The 19,192-nt window shown below is 40.9% G+C and overlaps 1 protein-coding gene across 8 annotated transcripts in view; it reads left to right on the forward strand.

The window, feature by feature from the left end:
* Window positions 1-2,337: 2,337 nt before the first annotated feature.
* The window catches only part of cip2a (cellular inhibitor of PP2A), a 34,366-nt gene continuing 17,511 nt past the window's right edge, over window positions 2,338-19,192 (forward strand). The window contains exons 1-13 of one of the 8 annotated variants that reach the window (XM_035414787.1): window positions 2,338-2,424; window positions 2,546-2,717; window positions 3,012-3,114; window positions 3,838-3,985; window positions 4,293-4,408; window positions 5,110-5,204; window positions 5,485-5,581; window positions 8,412-8,534; window positions 11,529-11,674; window positions 11,992-12,067; window positions 16,848-17,081; window positions 17,185-17,344; window positions 18,559-18,700. In XM_035414787.1, coding sequence (XP_035270678.1) covers window positions 2,710-2,717; window positions 3,012-3,114; window positions 3,838-3,985; window positions 4,293-4,408; window positions 5,110-5,204; window positions 5,485-5,581; window positions 8,412-8,534; window positions 11,529-11,674; window positions 11,992-12,067; window positions 16,848-17,081; window positions 17,185-17,344; window positions 18,559-18,700 — 1,448 coding nt within the window. In that variant the 5' untranslated portion in view covers window positions 2,338-2,424; window positions 2,546-2,709. The other 7 variants (XM_035414790.1, XM_035414791.1, XM_035414786.1 and 4 more) reach the window with 7 other exon arrangements.

Below are 19,192 nucleotides of genomic sequence, written 5' to 3' on the forward strand. Positions count from 1 at the left end.
AAAAAACAATTAAATTCACAAGGTAAAACATCAAATAATGTGCTGTTGTAGTGTTTTAAATATAGTACAGGGTAAATAAAATTTACAATATTTAACATTATCACTCCCTTTTGTTTTTATTAGCATTTTCCATACTGTCTCAGCTTTTTTAGAATTGGGGTTGTATGTATGTGTAGAGAGTGCTGTTATTTCTAGAGGGTGAAATCAAAATGTATTAAAATAACCTTTCATAAGAGCTGAGAGCTGATAGCTGCACTTTAACCACATGCGAATTGTTTGATTACAAATCTAAAATTATGAAGTACAGAACCAAGTAAAGAAAATACAGCTTTGTCCCTAACGTTATGGAGCTCACTGTATATAAAAATATAATTTCTGCTTCAGAAGTGGCCCATGAAGTACTTGGCAAAAGCAGACCAATGCCAGTACTTCTCTTAACACCCAAGCTCCGAGGAGCTTCAGGAGACCCAGCAGCCGTGGCAGCATGTGACTGCAGGGAGTCTGACTGCATGTGTGCCAGTTGTTACCTTGCAGCCTTGGTAAATCCACCTGCTCCAGTCCCAGCCCCAATCCCATTTCATGCTTGTGCATATCAACCCTGCTAATACTGTTACGAACAAAAATACAAATATAGCTTTACATCTGTACTTGGCTGTTGTTGTGCTTATATATTTATTAAAAATTGTAATATGTAATGTTGTAATCCTATTTGTACTGTTGCAATAATTGATCTGATGTAAATACTTTGATAACTTTATGTGTATTGATTTGGCAGAAAAGATTTCCTGATCCTCTCCATAATAAAATGGAGGTGGAGAACAAATATCATGTTAATATCAAACCTAAAAAAGAAGAAGCGATATCTGAGACACTTCTGTGAAAAACAAATCAATTTTAAACGATTATTTATTTGCCCATGGGTGGATTCGAACCTTTGTTCTTATGTAAGCGTGTTACACCTATACACGGCTGGCGCCCGCGGGCCACAGGCAGACTAGCTGTTTAAACTGGAAATGTTTCAGAGTAAAAAGGTATGGGTATTTTGCGTGTGTATGCAAGTTTTTGATTGGGTCGTGTAGATGAAGATTTGGTTGATGTCGGTGAAATGTCCAATGGGAAGACATGTTGTTAGTGGGATAGGCGGCAGGAAAAATAAGAATGAGAAGAGGAAGAAGAAGAAGAAGAAGAAGAAGAAGAGGAAAGAGAAGAAGGAGGAGAAAACGCAAAACCCCCCTTAGTTTGGGGCTTTATTGTGTGGACATGTGAAGTTGTTTATGAAATCTGTCTGTTGAAATGGGGTCAGAATGTACAGAATTTAATGTTTTTAAGGGCTGAGTGTCTGTGGCTGTTGTGGTTATTTCTGTGGGGAACCCTGAAAAGTGCCAAACTCTCAGTGCTGTATAGGTATGGGGCATGCCCCCGCCAAGGCGTAACTTGGCGGGATGGCATACCTGCCATCCCAATGTCTATGGAAGGAACCTTTTAGTTCCTTGAAAAGTAGTTCCTGGGACTAAAAGTTCCGGGTACTTTGGGTGGAAACGCGGCTTAAGTAATCCGACAGCGTCTCTTAGCACAAAATTGGCCGTAAGTCATCAATATTTTATACAATCTTCATGATATTCAGTAGATATGTTGGGTGAAGGTATATGATCACGAGGACAAAACCATTTTAAAATCGCTCTATAGGGGGCGCAATAGTGCCAATGCTGGGACCCCTCCCAATGCCGCTTGTGGCTTTAATTTAAATTGTTCCTATCAGTTTGTTCGTAGGAAGCAAGCGGATTTCATGAGTGCCCTAAACTGTTTGTATTGTGTGCATAAATGAAAAGAAAAAAAAAACACGGTTGTAAAGCTTGTTTTGCGTGTTTGTGCTTTTATTATTCCATTCATTCATCTTTTGATTTTGAAATAATGAAATTATTTGACTAAATAAAAAGTCAACTCAGTGTTATAATTGTTCAAATATTATATTTATATAAATATTATGCATTTATTTATATAATAGTATACGAAGATTACAATAGGGTTCAACATTAAAACACATCACTTGCGTAATCCTGATCTGATGAAAAACACGTTTTCGACGTACAAAAATGCCAAGTTACTCACACATACAAAGCACTATCATTAATTCAAATTAATTCAAATATATACCTTCCATTAAAAGTATTGATATCGTAACGCTGTGGCTAGGAATGTTGACTGTGGGACTGAGGGTGGGTAAGAAAATGTGTTGTTGTTGGGGGTTTATGAGGGAGATGTCGCTGCAAGGGTAGTGGGAGGGTCACTTTTGAGATTCAGTTTCGTATCATAAACCGGAAAGACGTAAGCCCTCGCAGCACCTTGACTACTGTGTGACGAATGAAAAAGGCTACGTACATTAGACGTGCGAAATATATTTTCTAATTGTGGACTTGTTTAAAGGTTGTGGGCTTTTATTGTTGTACAATAACAGTTTTTGTATGATTTTACAAACAAACGTAAGAACCTGGAAGTGTTTATTTTGTTTATATGTTATCGCTTTGCCTGTTTGTACCCCATAAAGATTATGGACTCTTCCGGTTGTTCAAAGTGGAAAGCGGGAGGAAGTTAAGTTGTTCGGAATGAGAGCATTGTACTGCTATATCGTAGGTCAACAATTTTATATGCATTTGATAACATATACGATTCATTTTGACATCATCAAACAATTGTCGTAGTATCGCTGTTATGCAGAGGTGAGTCGATTCGCAAAACGAGATCAGACAGTTTAATTAACGTCGTTAAGCTTTGCTTTGTTAAGATTGCTTACCAACTACCTAGTTAGCTCTCTCCTTCCGATTCGATTATATAGCTGAACTAGATCTATAGTTACGGATGCATATCATAAATATAGGCTACAACAAGCATTGACGTGAGCCTGCTAGTTGGTAAGACAATGGAATTGCTACTGAATAGCATTAGCCAGTTTGTTAGCGATGTGCGTTCAACCAGCTACATCACTGGTAATGTTCACCTCTTGCATTTTGTAGGATGGACGCAACTACGTGTCTGAAGTCACTGTTGCTGGCCATCAGTCAGTACAGAAACAGCAGATCGGCGACCAATGCTTCACAGCTCAAGACACAGATCGACGTGAGGCGGAGATTTTTTTTAACTTATTGGAGATGGCCTGTCAATTTTATTTTCGCGTTAACGTGTTACTCGTAGACTACTTTACCTGGCTGTCTGTATGACCGCGTATATCGTAGTATTTTTTTTTTTAGCTAACTTACATGCTTGGTTGCCCGCTATGTTGCCCTCCAACCGTCTGTCAGCCAGATTTAGTTTTTATTCATCAAATAAACATGTTGCAGCAGAGGGACAACATGTTTCGGTCTGATAGGTAACTTAAGTGTCATTATTTACACGTCCTCACTGCACATTATATACGGATAATGTAAACTTCAAGGTGAACCAATGTCGGCCCTCTTACTAAATGTAACGCACTGACAGGTCATTATCTCACCAAAGTGTGGCTGAGCTTGTTAAGAGTGACTATCCTTACCTTTGCTGCTGTATGGTATTGTGGCTATAGCACACATTATATACGTCTGCGTCTGATTTTGAAAACCTACGGTAGAGAATTGACACTTCATTTTTTTGTGTACTAAATTAAGCACTTTGATGGTTTCTGGTCTTAATGTAAGCATACGTTGCATGTTTTGTTCATTTATATTGTAATTTTTTTATCTGTTGTTTTGTTATTTATTTATGAGTTTTGTATTGTTTGTTGAATTGTGGTTTGACAGCCCCAATGTTTCTTTCTTGTGCAGCTCTCAGACTGGGTTTGTCTTGTGTCCTGTGCTGGTTGTGTAGGACTTGTCTGGTGTGAAGTGTGGCAGGTTGCTGGTGTCTGGCCAGGTTCTGCCCAGTGAGTGCCTGAGTGGATTGGTGGAGCTGGTGGGGGACCCCAACACCTGCCCTGCCCTCACTGGAACCATCATCTCTCTGCTGGCCCAGCTTGGTATTAGCCTGGCTGTCTGGCTGTCTGTCAGTCAGTCTCCATGTTTTTCCTGGCTGTCTCTTGTGTTTGTATGTCTGCTCTCTCTGTATGTACCGGTCTTCTGCATCCTGAGTGTTTTTGCCTTATTTACTCTCATAATTTGTCTGTCATTAGTGTCTGAGTCAAAGTGTGTATGTGTATATATAAAATGTGTATCTCATGTATCTTGATTCTTTCTCAACTTCACCAGTGTCTTGATGGCGTTCTAGAGTAGCTTCTTACCTTTCCATCATGTTTTACTATTGTAATTAAAACATTTTTTTTGAAGCAGCTGCTGACAATGAGAGGAGAGAAGCCCTCCACAGCAGATATAACCTCACTGGCACTTTGGCCTCTGTTATCCACTGCAACAGTGCCACCCCCAGGGAGCCTGTTGTACTGCAGGTAACACGCACAGGAAAAGCCCCGACTCATATAATGCCACACAAGCACTTTTTTTGACACATCGCTCTCTCATTTGGTCATATTATTTATTTATAAATCCCAGATTTTATGACCATGTTTCTGTAGTTGCTCGAAAGTTTGAGGGCGGCAGTGTAGTATAATGGGTATGGTACAGGTCGTGTGACCAGATGGTCACAGATTTGATTCCCGGGTAGGACGCTGCCAGGTAGGACGCTACGAGGTACTTAACCTGCATTGGTTCAGTATATATCCAGCTGTATAAATACATGCAATGTAAATGCTATGTAAAAAAAAGTTGTGTAAGTCACTCTGGATAAGAGCGTTGGATAAGAATGTCTGCTAAGTGACTGTAATGTATTGTTTGACTGCTACGTTCACACAGGTGCTAGAAATACTTGAATTTTTTAAATGGCATATTCAGGGTCCTGAAGGCACTTGCATTTTGAATAAAATGCTTGAAAATGCTTGGATTTCTTTGCTTTCAATTGTAGTATGATCACAACTTGGCAATCTGTTGAAACAGTTTAAATATTTCAACCATTAATAGCCATGAGGTGCTAAAAGATTCATGATTATTATCTTTAAAAACGCCTGAAAAGTCCTTGAATTTTACTTCTGAAAAGGTGTGGAAATTCTGATATTGTTGCACCCCTCCCCCTCAGTGTCTCTCTCCATCTCAGTGCCTGCAGGTCTTACAGAAGCTCACCTACAGCATGAGGATACCCCACTGTACCCCTTACATGGATGAGCTCATAGCCTTCCTCATACAGCATGTGTAAGCATATCTCATTTCCCGTCTTCAGCCTCTCTTCTAGAAAAACTGCCTCTTACCTGCAGCCCTGCCTCTCTTTGAGACCCGACTCCCACACCCAGCTCCTCCAGCTCCATCTCTCTCAGATGCCCTGCCTTCTACCTTCTGCACCTCCTGTCTGAGAAACACTGACTCTTGCCTACCACTCATCCTCTTTTAGAAACCCTGTCTTCCGCCTGCATCCTCTCTCCCCCTTCCTTCATTGAGCTAATTTAAGCCTTTCTCTGTCCCTTTGGTCTTTCAGCCAGTCTCCCAATGAAGACATCACAATGCCCTGCCTGGGTGTGCTGGCAAACCTGTGTCGGAGTAATCTGTTTGTGCAGACCCACGTCAAGTCTTTGGTGAGAGATATACTGGGCCAGTAGTACTGCTGGTTTTCTTCTCTACCTGGTAGTTAATTGAGTGGTTTTTGCCACTGATGACCAGAGATTTAATTCACCTGGTGTCCCGGGCTTAAATCCTGCTCTAGACCATGCTGCTGCTGTGTCAGTGGAGGCTACGGTGGGTTACAAGTATAGTTGAGGCCAAAAGTTTACATACACCTAGGCTAACGACATTCAAACTCAGTTTTTCACAACTCCACACGTTTCATGTTACCATACAGTTCTTGTGCCAAGTCAATTAGGGTATCTACTTTATTTCCATGTGAGGTCATTTCAAAATAATATCTCAGACAGATTTATTTCAGTTTTTATGTACTATATCAGATTTTCAGTGGGTAAAAAGTTTACATCCACTTTTTTAGTGTTTGGTAGCATTGCTTTTTAATTACTTAACTTGAATCAAAAGCTTGGGGTAGCCTTCCACAAGCTTCTCACAATACTTTTCCGGAATTTTTGCCCATTCCTCCTAACAGAACTGGTATAACTCAGTCAGGTTTCCTGCTGGAAGATGCGGTTGTGACCAAGTTTTAACTTTCTAGCTGATATCTTGAGGTGTTGCTTCAGTATTTCTAGATCCTCTTTCCTCATGATGCCATCTATTTTCTGACGTGCACCAGTCCCTTTTCCAGCAAAACACCCCCACAACATGATGCTGCCACTCCCATGCTTCACAGTTGGAATGGTGTTCTACGTATTAAAAGCCTCACCCTTTTCCCTTCATTCATAGTGCTGATCATGATTAAACAGTTCAATTTTTGTTCATAATTCATCTGACCAGAGAACACTCCTCCAAAAAGCTAGATCTTCATCCTGGTGATCACCTTCAAACCTCATTCTGGCTTTTTTATGCCGGTCTTGGAATAGGAGCTTCTTCCTTGCGCGACAGCCTTTCAGGCCATGGCAATGTAGGATTCTCTTAATGGTGGATATAGATACTTTGGTACCTGATGCCTCCAACCTTTTCACCAATTCCTTTGTTATCTTGGGGTTCAGTTGAATCTTTCGGACCAAAGTTCATTCAGCCCTGGGAGTTAATTTGTGCCTCCTTCCTGAACAATGCAATGTCTGTGTGGTCCCAAGACTTTTATATTTGCATACAATTGTTTGTACAGATGCTTGTGGTACCTTCAGTTGTTTGGAAATTGCTCCTAAGGAGGAACCGAAGTTGTGGAGGTCCACAAATTTTTTTCTGATGTAGTTTGTTCGATTTCAACGTTAAGTTAACTGAATGTTTTGCTTCGCTTCTTCTCGATTTTGCCATGAAACAAAATCGAAGATGAAAAAATTTGGAAACCGTACTACTATGTGGACTTGCGTTAAAAAAAATAGGTCTTTGTTTCTAACGTTAGACATTTAAAATGAAATAACTAATCGAAAAATGAAGGGTGACACATCCATTAGAAGGACAGTATCAGTCATGAGAAGCATGGACGTCTGTTTACAATGAGTCTAATGTGGAGTTTGATGTTGAATGGGCTTATATTGGATGGGGGGGGGGGGGGGTTTGCTCACACGGGTATCACATATCTAAATATTGAAGCAAGGAACCTAAAAACTGTCTGGGTGCACACTAAAGCCCAGGTAGGTGTGAAAATGACCCCAGAAGTGTTAGAAAGTGAAATTCCCCTTTAACTCCCAATTAACTCCTAATTATGACAGCTGGCCAATCAGAAGCTTCAAAAAAGTCATTACATCAATTTCTGGAATCTTCCAGACTGTTTAAAGAGACAGTCAACTTGGTGTATGTAAACTTTTGACCCACTGGAATTCTGACATAGTGAAGTAAAGCTGAAATAAATCTGTCTCTGATCGATTGTTTTAAAATGACCTCTGATGTGAACAAAGTAGATGCCCTAATTGCCTTCCAAAAGAAATGTATGGTAACATGAAATGTGCGTAGTTGTGAAAAACTGAGTTTGAATATCTTTAGTCTAGGTGCATGTAAACTTTTGGCCTCAACTGTATGAAGGCTGTGTATGTGTATTTGTCGTTTATGGCAGGTGTAGGCAATTTTTTGGCCTAGTAGACCAGTTCTCTTTTAGCAGGGCTGTACAGTGTGACTGATTTCCTTGCATTTTTAACACATACTCTTTGTGAATGTGTAAATACAATCACGCTTGTCCGCCAACAGTAAATTTGCAGGTGTTGTGGAAAATCACCATTGTTTGTAACTTAGTTTTATAATATAGGCCTATATTTGCACACTTCTTGACTGGACTACCTATCAGAGCCTTATTCCATTTGATATTAGTCCACAATGTTGAAAAACTTATGCAGTGAATTGTGTGTGCTTGAATGCTGGTCTGACCACTGTGCAGCCACCGCAGGACCAGGGATATCTGTAATTTAAAAAAGTTTCCTTAAGATCCCAAATTGATAAAAATATGGGAGAACCTATGCAAGTCTGTGAAGTTAATGTCAATGACAACATTTACTGTCATTTATTGTTTGGTTTAAAATATAATTTAAAAAGTAAGTTGAATTTTAATGGTTTCAGCTAGTTTTAGCTGACTCTGTTTCTCATTAAATGCTGTAAGCTACTTCAATTTTGAGCCCCATGGGCTCTGAGCTGTAACAAGTTACTTTTGCACAGAATTTAAAATTCAAAATTTCAGAATTCATAGGAAGCGCAACAAAGCACTAGGATACCAAACTGTTTCAGTGTTCTGTCACCTGGCAGGAGTCTCCTATGTTAAGGATGTAGTGTCATGTTACAGATTTCTACAGGAACCTCATAAACTTACTGATTTAATTATGATCTTGTCTGGGATTCTGCTTTCTCTTGTAGAGCCATGTTAAAGCTTTCTACAGGACGCTCATTAACTTTCTGGCTCATAGCAGCCTGACAGTGGTGGTGTTTGCGCTGTCCATATTGGCCAGCCTCACCCTGAATGAAGGAGTTGGGGAAAAGGTAAGACCAGCATGCCACAATACATCACTCCCCCATTCACAGCCTTACTGCCATCAGGAATAATAAAATTGGCAAAGGAATCACATGTAATCACTTTTGGTGGAACTCCACCAGTCACAGTGTGCATTGCTAATAAACTGAAAGATGCCAGTTGTGTTTGGTTGATGCTGCCTGGGAATACTTTCTGGATCCCCTATGGTATTGAGGGAGTATGATCAAAAAGTTTACACTAGTTATGCTGGATGTTGTTCTAGTTGTTAATTTGTTTTGTGATTGGTTGAGTACTCCATACGGGTTTATACGTAAAAAGGGGTAGCACGTTGTTTGTATTCCTATTTTATTATCTCTGATTGTCTTACAGCTTAGTGGAGCGATTTCATTAACCCAACAATGTGTGGACCTACAATGACTTTCCATTCATTGATTTGCATGGAAAAATTATATTGTGCTCTCCACAGGAAAGCTCACAGATTGGTTCAAAATATAGGGTGTCATTGATAGTATATGGTGGCCCCTCCCATTTTTGATTTCATTAAACCTCACTCTCCCATCATTGACTTTTCCTTTAATGTTGAGTTACTCAGACTTAAAATCAGCATAAAAAAATATCTTAAATCAATGTGAGAACATGACAACTCAGCATGTTGTTCAACAACTGATACGATGTTGATAACAAGCATGTATGTGTACACTCACCAGCCACTTCATTCGGTGACAGGAGTGGCACCCGGTGTGGTCTTCTGCTGCTGTAGCCCATCTGCTTCAAGGTTTGACGTGGTGTGCGTTCAGAGATGCTCTTCTGCATACCTCGGTTGTAACAAGTGGTTATTGGAGTTACTGTTGCCTTTCTATCAGCTCAAACCAGTCTGGCCATTCTCCTCTGACCTCTGCCAACAACAAGGCATTTTCGCCCAGAGAATTGCCACTCACTGGATATTTTCTCTTTTTCGGACCATTCTCTGTAAACCCTAGAGGTGGTTGTGCGTGAAAATCCCAGTAGATCAGCAGTTTCTGAAATACTCAAACCAGCCTGTCTGGCACCAACAACCATGCCACGTTCAAAGTCACTTAAATCACCTTTCTTCCCCATTCTGATGATTGGTTTGAACTTCAGCAGATCGTCTTGACCATGTTTACATGCCTAATTGCATTGAGTTGCTGCCACGTGATTGGCTGATTAGATATTTGCGTTAACGGGTACAGTTTGCAGTTGAACCTAATGACCTAATGAAGTGGCCGGTGAGTGTATATGAACTTACAGTTTGCACTACACCACTAATTTCTTGTTACCATACTTTTACTGTGTTAAGTCAATTCGGGTATCTACTTTATTCCCATACGGCGTAATTTCAAAATAATAGCTAATTATTTCAGCTTTTATGTACTATATCTGATTTTCAGTGGGTCCAAAGTTTACATGCGCTGTTAGTATTTAGTGGCATTGCCTTTTAATTGCTTAACTTGAATCAAACACTTGGGGTAGCCTTCCCCAATAATTTGGCAGAATCTTTGCCCATTCCTCCTGACAGATCTGGTGTAACTCGGTCAGGTTTGTGGGCCTCCTTGCTCGGACGTGCTTTTTCAGTTCAGTCGACAAATTTTCTATGGGATTCAGGTCAGGGCTTTGTGATGGCCACTCCAATACTTTCACTTTGTTGTCTTTAAGCCATTTTGTTACAACTTTGGAGGTATTCTTAGGATCATTGTCCTGCTGGAAGACCCAGTTGTGACCAAGTTTTAGCATTCTAGCTGATGTCTTGAGCTGTTGCTTGAGTATTTCTAGATAATCCTCCTTCCTCATAATGCCATCTATTTTCTGGAGTGCACCGGTCCCTTTTCCAGGAAAACACCCCCACAACATTATGCTGCCACCTCCATTCTTCACAGTTTGGATGCTGTTCTTCGGATTAAAAGCCTCACCCTTTTTCCTCCATAGATAGCGCTGATCATTAGCCAAACCGTTCAATTTTTGTTTCATCTGGCCAGAGAACACTCCTCCAAAAGGCTAGGTTTTTGTCCTGGTGATCACCTGCAAACTTCATTTTGGCCTTTTTATGCTGGTTGTGAAGTGGGGGCTTCTTCTTTGCACAACAGCCTTTCAGGCCATGGTGATGTATGATTCTCTTAATGGTGGATGTAGATACTTTGGTACCTGATGCCTCCAACTCCTTCACCAGTTCCTTTGTTGTTGTCTTGGGGTTCAGTTGAACCTTTCTGACCAAAGTTCATTCAGCCCTGGCAGTTAATTTGTGCATCCTTCCTGAATGAATGTCGGTGTGGTCCCAAGATTTTTATATTTGCATACAATTGTTTGTACAGATGCTTGTGGTACCTTCAGTTGTTTGGAAATTGCTCCTAAGGAGGAACCAGACTTTTCTTTCCTGAGTTGCTTGGATTTTCCTATGGTATCAAGGGCAAAAAGGCAGTGGCTCTAAAGGTAGGCCCTTAAATACAGCCACAGGTGCCAATTAACTCCTAATTATGATAATTGGCCAATCATAAGCTTCTAAAAATTCATTACATCAATTTCTGAAATCTTCCAGACTGTTTAAAGAGACAGTCAACTTGGTGCATGTAAACTTTTGACCCACTGGAATTCTGACATAGTGAATTAAAGCTGAAATAAATATGTCTCTAATCAATTCTTTTAAAATTACCTCTGATGTGAAATAGATGCCCTAATTGACTTGCCAAAAGAAATGTATGGTAACATGAAATGTGCGTAGTTGTGAAAAACTGAGTTTGAATATCTTTGAACTAGGTGTATGTAGACTTTTGGCCTCAACTGCATATACCTATGTGCGATTTATGGAAAATCTACTTGCACCCTGGATACGTGTAAATGCAGTGTGCTGTATGGGGCTAAATAGTCAACAGTGTATGACGAAAAGAGTGCAGTGAACAGTTTTGTGTTGAATAGTGAGCAGTGTAGTGAGGGGCTGAATAGCATTCAGTTTTGCAGTGGGTGTCTCAATTGGAGATCTGTTTCTTCAGCTGTTTCATGCAAAGAACATACACCAGACCTTCCAGCTCATATTCAACATCATTGTCAATGGTGATGGAACTTTGACCTGCAAGTATGCTGTGGATCTCCTAGTGGATCTGCTGAAGAATCCCAAGATCGCAGATTACCTCACCAGGTGAGACCTGCACGCATGACACACACCTCACTGCGCATAACCCAAGCACACCTTACCCCTGTGAGGTTAACACCATAATGATGGTATTTGAGGTTGCCACACAGCATCGACTTTGCTAACTGGTTTGGTGCTCTGTAGAGTGATTGGAATTGGCTGTACCGATGATATAGATACAGTATCAGTGCATCTGCACAAACTTTGCAGACTGTGATGCCCTGTAACAAGATTAATGTGCCTCAGAGTTGGTGGTCAATGCTGTTAGCCAATTGTCACAAACTGTGGCATGAAAGCTTCAGTGGTGTGTGTTTTTTCTGCAGGTACGAACACTTCTCGCTCTGTCTGTCCCAGGTGCTTGGCCTGCTGCAGGGCAAGGACCCAGACTCTGCCGCCATGGTAAGCTGCTCATGATACATGCTGGGAAGGGTTTTCAGAGTTGTAATGCAGTACATTGTGTGGGTTATTATTACTATCTATCAATATAAGTGAAGTTATTACATCAGTGGGACATTCTGCCCTCATTAAAATTTTTTTGCTTTATTCAGACGGGTAAAAAGCAGAGAGGGTAATGGATAGAGAAGGGCCAGTAGCTATGAACGTGCCATGCTGGTGATCAAACCCCTGCCTGCGGGAAGAATCGTGTATGGCCAAGATTCAGCACCGCATGTATCACCAGTACATCAGGTTTCTGTGTTCAGGAAGATTGGTCCCTCTAATCAACGAGTCTGTCTTTATTTTCGTATAGTACCATTTTAAACAAAATTGTCACACAGCATTTCACAGACTTGACCAATTTTCTTGACTGGCCAGCTTGAAATTATAAATTGCTGTCTACTTGATACTGCCAACTTCTTTTATGCTCTCAATGGGATAGTTCACTTTCCGGGATTTTAATATTATTTCAGTTTTTGTGTGCAATGGAGGATATTTTAGACGTTTACAAATGTTTGTGACAACCTTCCAGCTTTACAACGCCTGGTATTGGGAATTCAGGGGTTTGAGGGGCAATGCAAGAAAATGCACTTTGAGTCAATCTAAATCAGTTTAAACAGCCAGGTTTTGTCCCCAGATGTGTGTGTACTACCTGATATTTCTCTTAAGATAAAATGTTCTTTTTTTTATTTTTATTTTTTATTTTCTTTGGAACAATTTCCTTGGCACACGCAACCTGACACTGTTACACTCAGGAAAATTGGTGCACCCCTTGAGAACTGAGAAGGAAGGAAGGAAGAAGTACTGGCACATTTTAAAAACAAATTCTTGTGCTTCTAACATAACGTAACGTAAGACGAGAACAGGCCATTCAGCCCAACACTGCTCGTCTATTCCTACCACTAAACTGTACTTAATGCTTAGTTTACCTGAAAGCTAGATAGTATCTAACACTGTATCAAGCCAGGCCTTGAATACCCCCAGTGTTTCTGCCTCCACTACATGTCCAGGCAAGCTGTTCCACACATTGACCACTCTCTGTGTGAAAAAATATTTCCTAATGTCTGTGAAATTTACCCTTTGCCAGTTTCCATTTACTCCCCCTCGTTCTGCTAACCGAACTCAACTTGAATAATTTACTGTAGTTCACTTTGTTAATCCCTTTAATAAATTTAAAAGTCTCAATCATATCACCCCTAAGTCTCCTTTTACTAAGCTTGAAAAGTCCAAGCATCTCAAGCTTTTCCTCATAACACTTATCTTTTGTACATCGGAATGGTTGCCCGTCTTTGGACCTTTTCCAGCGCCTCTCTCTTTCTTGTGGTACGGTCCCCAGAACTGCACACAATACTCTAAGTGTGGTTTGACAGGGTATTGTATAGGGTGAGTATGATCTCCTTAGATTTATACTCAATACTCCTAGCTATGTATCCCAGCATCCTGTTGGCTTTTTTTTACTGCTACAGCACATTGACCAGACCCTGATAGACTTTGATCAACTATTACTCCCAAGTCTTTTTCTACATGTGCACGTTCTAATTTAGTACCACCCATAAAGTAATCCTGCCCTATGTTTTTATTCCCCACATGTAGAACTTTACATTTAGTTATATTGAATTTCATTTGCCAGGTTTCTGCCCACTTCTGAATTCTGTTTAAATCTTCTTGGATTACTTTAGTAGATTCCAAACTGTTGGCTAAACCTCCCAGTTTTGTATCATCTGCAAATTTAACCTCTTAAGGCACAAGCCAAATTTTGCCAATCCTTGCCCATTTAGGGGGTACCCTATTTAAAGCTTTATAACTCCAGACGTGAACACCACAGAGACTTGAAAAATGGCTTAAATGAAGCAAGACATTTGTACAATTTACAATACTAACACAGATTAGTTTATATTCATAATTTTGGAAGAAATAAAGTGCCACAAATGCAATTGTTTTGACAAAAAATCCTAAATAAATTAGCACTTTTTAAGTTTGCAATGAAATACTGCGAGATTGAATATATGCAGGAGGTTAAACTATACATGTGCTAGGTCAAAAACTTCTTGACCACAAGTTCATAAAATCTAAGGGTGGATATGTAGAACTACTATAGATGTATGAAGCAAAAACTAAGCAGTGTACCCAGCATCTCCAAATCTATCCAAAATGTCTAAATTATGCATTGCTGTAAATCATAACATATCCATGTATTTCACTACAAATCAACTGTTTTGACTCAAGAAAATCACTGTTGCATAATTTTCAAATGGGAATTACAAGCTTTCAGTCAGTACAGTGGTCTAAAATAGCTAGGTGTCCAGAAACATATCCAAAATCTCTCCAAAATTGAATAAAATGCTTTTTGTCCATTATAAAGCATATAAATGAGCCCCTTATGAGGGTTTAAGATGAAACATTGCTATCAGATTAAAAAAATAATGCAAAAACATTGTCACACAATGCGGTACAGTACCTAAATGTGTAATAATTAACTCGTGTGTATTTCTATACTCTGTACTCTCGTATGTTTTCTTGTATGGGGATGAGACAACATGAAAACAATTTTTACCTGTCCACCACGTTTTGGCAATGTTCCAGCTCTGACGTCATCACTGTTGCATGCTTCACAAAAACTATTACACTTCCGTCTAACGCTTACATTACAGTGTGAAATATTTACATTATATAACACCACTAACCTATTTAAAGATACTCAATTTCAAAAATAACGTATATAACCGAAATATTTTGAACGGTAATACTTACATAGCAATGATGAAATCTCCTCTATGTTCAGTAGATAGAGACAGAGACAGTATCAATGATATTGTTCTATTCGCTTCTGTTTTGCTCCAGAAAACGATGTCAGCTAGGTCTATCAGCAAACGTATGGCTTAGCTATGTTCAGAAGTCCTCAATAATAATAGTATTTTCCAAGAAATTACGAAATATCCTTGAACACGTTTCGTTAGGTGCATCGTATTTGTCTGCTAACAGGGTGAATGCGTAAGTGAATATGATGCTAAGAATATTTTCTGTTACGCTGACCTATAAAACGCTATTCCAAAAGCAGAATTAGACATGTTATACATCGTTAGAAAGCTTATACTCTCGCCTACTGAATAAATGAATTGTCAATCAAGTCAGACTGTACTAAAAAGGGCGACGACGCCGTAAACAACAGGTGTGGTGTTACGCACAGCTATTTTGGAAGATACCCAGGCGTCACAGATGCGCCTATATTTCCCATTGTCCAAGACGATATATGACCACGCAGTCTCAAAAGGGACATCTCTACACGTAAAACCAACGGTAAGCTTTTATATTTATTCAATATTTAGTCCCAGATATTGACTGTAGAATGACATGGTATCCTTTTTAAAAACCTTTTCTCGTTTATTTCGTTATTCAGTGAGCAGCGTTTTCACTGCTGTATGAAACTCCGTTTTCGGCATAGTTGTCATGTATCGTCTACTAATGAAACTGAAACAACGCATTTCTGTTTTCATCTCACACGTTGGTTGCAGTAGCACCGAATGTTTGACTTTAGTAATCTAGGCACGCGGGCGTGCCCACCACTAGGGGCTGTGCGCTAAGAGGTTAACTAGTGTACTTTCAATGTTCGTGTCACGGTCATTTATGTAAATGAGGAAGAGCAGTGAACCCAGCACAGATCCCTGTGGAACTCCACTTCCCACAATACCTGCTCAGATAATATCCCTCCTACTACTACCCCTTGTGTTCTATCCTGTAACCACTTCTGAACCCACTCTGAAATGCCTCCTGTAATTCCTACTGTCCTCATTTTGATAATGAGTTTGTCATGTGGTACCTTAGCAAATGCTTTTTGGAAATCTAAGTATATAATATCATAAGCCCTGCTCCCTTCCAGACACTTGGCAGCTTCCTCAAAGAATGTCAAAAGGTTTGTCAGGCATGACCTTCCCTTGCAAAAACCATGTTGGCTATAATTGTGGAAAGAATATATAATATATAAAATTAATGTTCCTTGTTAAAGTCTGTGGAAGCATAATATTGTTCTCCAAACTGTTTTTGAGTTCTTTAGGCCATAATGAATGTGCAGAGTTGTGAAAAACTGACCCTGAATGGCCTTATACCAGCCATTGGAAAACTTGCTAGTCATCAGAATTTTTTTTTAAGAATGTAAAACATCCTTTGTGGTATTTATCTGTGTATGCTAATCATGTACTTGCACAAAAGTTGAAATCGTACTAAAGAACCTCAGAAAGTGAACTATCATTTTAAGACAATTCTCGGTGAACCTAGGGCTCCATTATTATTATTATTATTAGGTGTGTTCCTTTTAAACGTGTAACCACTAAAAGTTAAGATACCTGCTAAACCCAAAGGAAAATCTTTATAATGATTAAATGAGAAGAAAATATAGGATGTATTAAAATGTGCCGTTGCGAGACATTTTCCATCAGTGTTTTAATCCTGTTAAACGTGTTTTGAACAAAGGAACGAACAAACAAACATGATATTGATATTGGCCTAATGGTCTATACCATTACTCTTGCACATTAAGCATAATGTTGTTCGTACTACTGCCATTAACATTTTAGGAATATTGTATAGCCTAAACTTCCCTTTTCATGTATATTCCTTGCATACAGTAAGAAGTCCAAAGTCAACTTTCTGCAGAGCCTTTATTGCTTTTCCTGTACCTTTGCCCTGTGCTCATTTGTGGCCCTGAATCTATGCTCAGGGTCTGATCCTGTTTGCTGTGCCACTGCAGGTTTTGGAGCTGCTGGTGGCTCTGTGCTCAGTGCCAGGCCTGCGCAGGCAGCTGTGCCAGACGGTGTTGCGTGCCCAAGGCCCCCGTCTGCAGGCTTTGGCCAAGAAGGAGGGGCGGGGGCAGTGGGTGGAGCCAGACCCCGGGCTGGCATTGCTGCAGTGGGCCAGCCTGCCCTTGGATGGACCCGAGGCCTGCTACCTGCAGGCTCTGTCGCTGTTTGCAGAGCTGTTTGAGGTGCGTCATCAGGCTGGAGAGCACGTTTCATAGGACACCCTTGTGTATTCGACTGTACTTGCTCTCCACTTCATTCTTCACTCCTCCCTTTTTCACCCCCCAGGAGGTGACTGTCTCTGTCCCATCTGGGTCAGCTCAAGCCTTCCTGGATCTCCTGCTGCCGGTGCTGCTTGGCCTGCTTCAGGGTCCGAGCATACCACTCAGTGAACTGCAGCTGAAGAAACATTGTGTTAGGGCTGCCCGTGTGATGGACCTGCTGCTTGATATCCTACCTTTGGTTTAGGGCCATCTGTATTAGACTGAGATGATGGTATCTTAGTGTTGCTCTAGCATTACCTGTGTGCAAGTTAATTCTGCATTAGCGTTACACAGGGGCATTAGATAGGGGCGACATTGCTCAGGAGGTAAATGCGGTTGTCTGGCAGGCAGAGAGTTGCTGGTTCGATCCCCCGCCCTGGGCATGTCAAAGTGTCCCTGAGCAAGACACCTAACCCCTAATTGCTCCCAACGAGCTGATAACTTACATGGCAGCCTTTCACCGTTGGTGAGTGAGTGTATATGTGAATGGGTAAATGAGAGGCATCAATTGTAAAGCGCTTTGGATAAAAGTGCAATATAAAATGCAGTCCATATTACCTGTGTGCAAGTTGGTGCTGCATTAGCATTACCTGTGCAAGTTAGTGCCTCACTAGCATTACCTGTGTGCAAGTTAATTCTGCATTAGCATTGCCTGTGTGCAAGTTAGTGCCTCTCTAGCATTACCTGTGTGCAAGTTAGTGCCTCTCTAGCATTACATGTATTCAAGTTAGTGCCTCTCTAGCATTACATGTATTCAAGTTAGTGCCTCTCTAGCATTACCTGTGCAAGTTAGTGCCTCTCTAGCATTACCTGTGTGCAAGTTAATGCCTCTCTAGCATTACCTGTGCAAGTTAATGCCTCACTAGCATTACCTGTGTGCAAGTTAGTGCAGCATTAGCATTACCTGTGCAAGTTAGTGCCTCTCTAGCATTACCTGTGTGCAAGTTAGTGCCTCTCTAGCATTACCTGTGTGCAAGTTAGTGCTTCTCTAGCATTACCTGTGTGCAAGTTAGTGCCTCTCTAGCATTACATGTATTCAAGTTAGTGCCTCTCTAGCATTACATGTATTCAAGTTAGTGCCTCTCTAGCATTACCTGTGCAAGTTAGTGCCTCTCTAGCATTACATGTATTCAAGTTAGTGCCTCTCTAGCATTACATGTATTCAAGTTAGTGCCTCTCTAGCATTACATGTATGCAAGCTAGTGCCTCTCTAGCATTACCTGTGCAAGTTAGTGCCTCTCTAGCATTACCTGTGCAAGTGAGTGCCTTTCTAACATTACCTGTGTACAGATTAGTGCCTCTCTAGCATCTGCTGTGTCTAAGTTAGTGCTGCGCTCGTATTAGCTGTGTGCAACTTTGAAATAAACATGGTGGTGTGTATGGTCCTTGATGTGCTAACTGCTCAGCTCAGATGATGCGATGAAGATGCAGGTGTCCCAGCAGCTCAGTTCCCAGCTCTGCGTGTTGCAGGTGGAACTCCTGCTCTCCAGCAGCCATATGGACATGGGCTTCAGCTGCCCAGCCACCAGCTCTGACCTCAGGTGAGACTCGGGGTGAGGGAGAGGGCAGAGATGGTACTCTTCATGAGAAAAGAATTGAGATACTGGAAATGCTGGTGAGATGGAAATGAATGTAAGGCAGAAATCCATGTGAGACATCAGAGAGAGGTACTCCAGGTGAGATAGACCTGAGACAGGTATTCCTGGTGTGAGACACATGCGACAGGTATTCCAGGTGAGCTACACCCGAGACAGGTATTCACAGGTGAGCTACACCCGAGACAGGTATTCCAGGTGAGCTACACCTGAGACAGGTATTCACAGGTGAGCTACACCCGAGACAGGTATTCCCAGGTGAGCTACACCCGAGACAGTTATTCACAGGTGAGCTACACCCGAGACAGGTATTCCCAGGTGAGCTACACTCGAGTCAGTTATTCCAGGTGAGCTACACCCGAGACAGGTATTCCCAGTTGAGCTACACCCGAAACAGGTATTCCCAGGTTAGCTATACCCGGGACAGGTATTCCAGGT

This window comes from Anguilla anguilla, chromosome 4, assembly GCF_013347855.1.
Source record: "Anguilla anguilla isolate fAngAng1 chromosome 4, fAngAng1.pri, whole genome shotgun sequence".
NCBI classification, from domain to species: domain Eukaryota; kingdom Metazoa; phylum Chordata; class Actinopteri; order Anguilliformes; family Anguillidae; genus Anguilla; species Anguilla anguilla.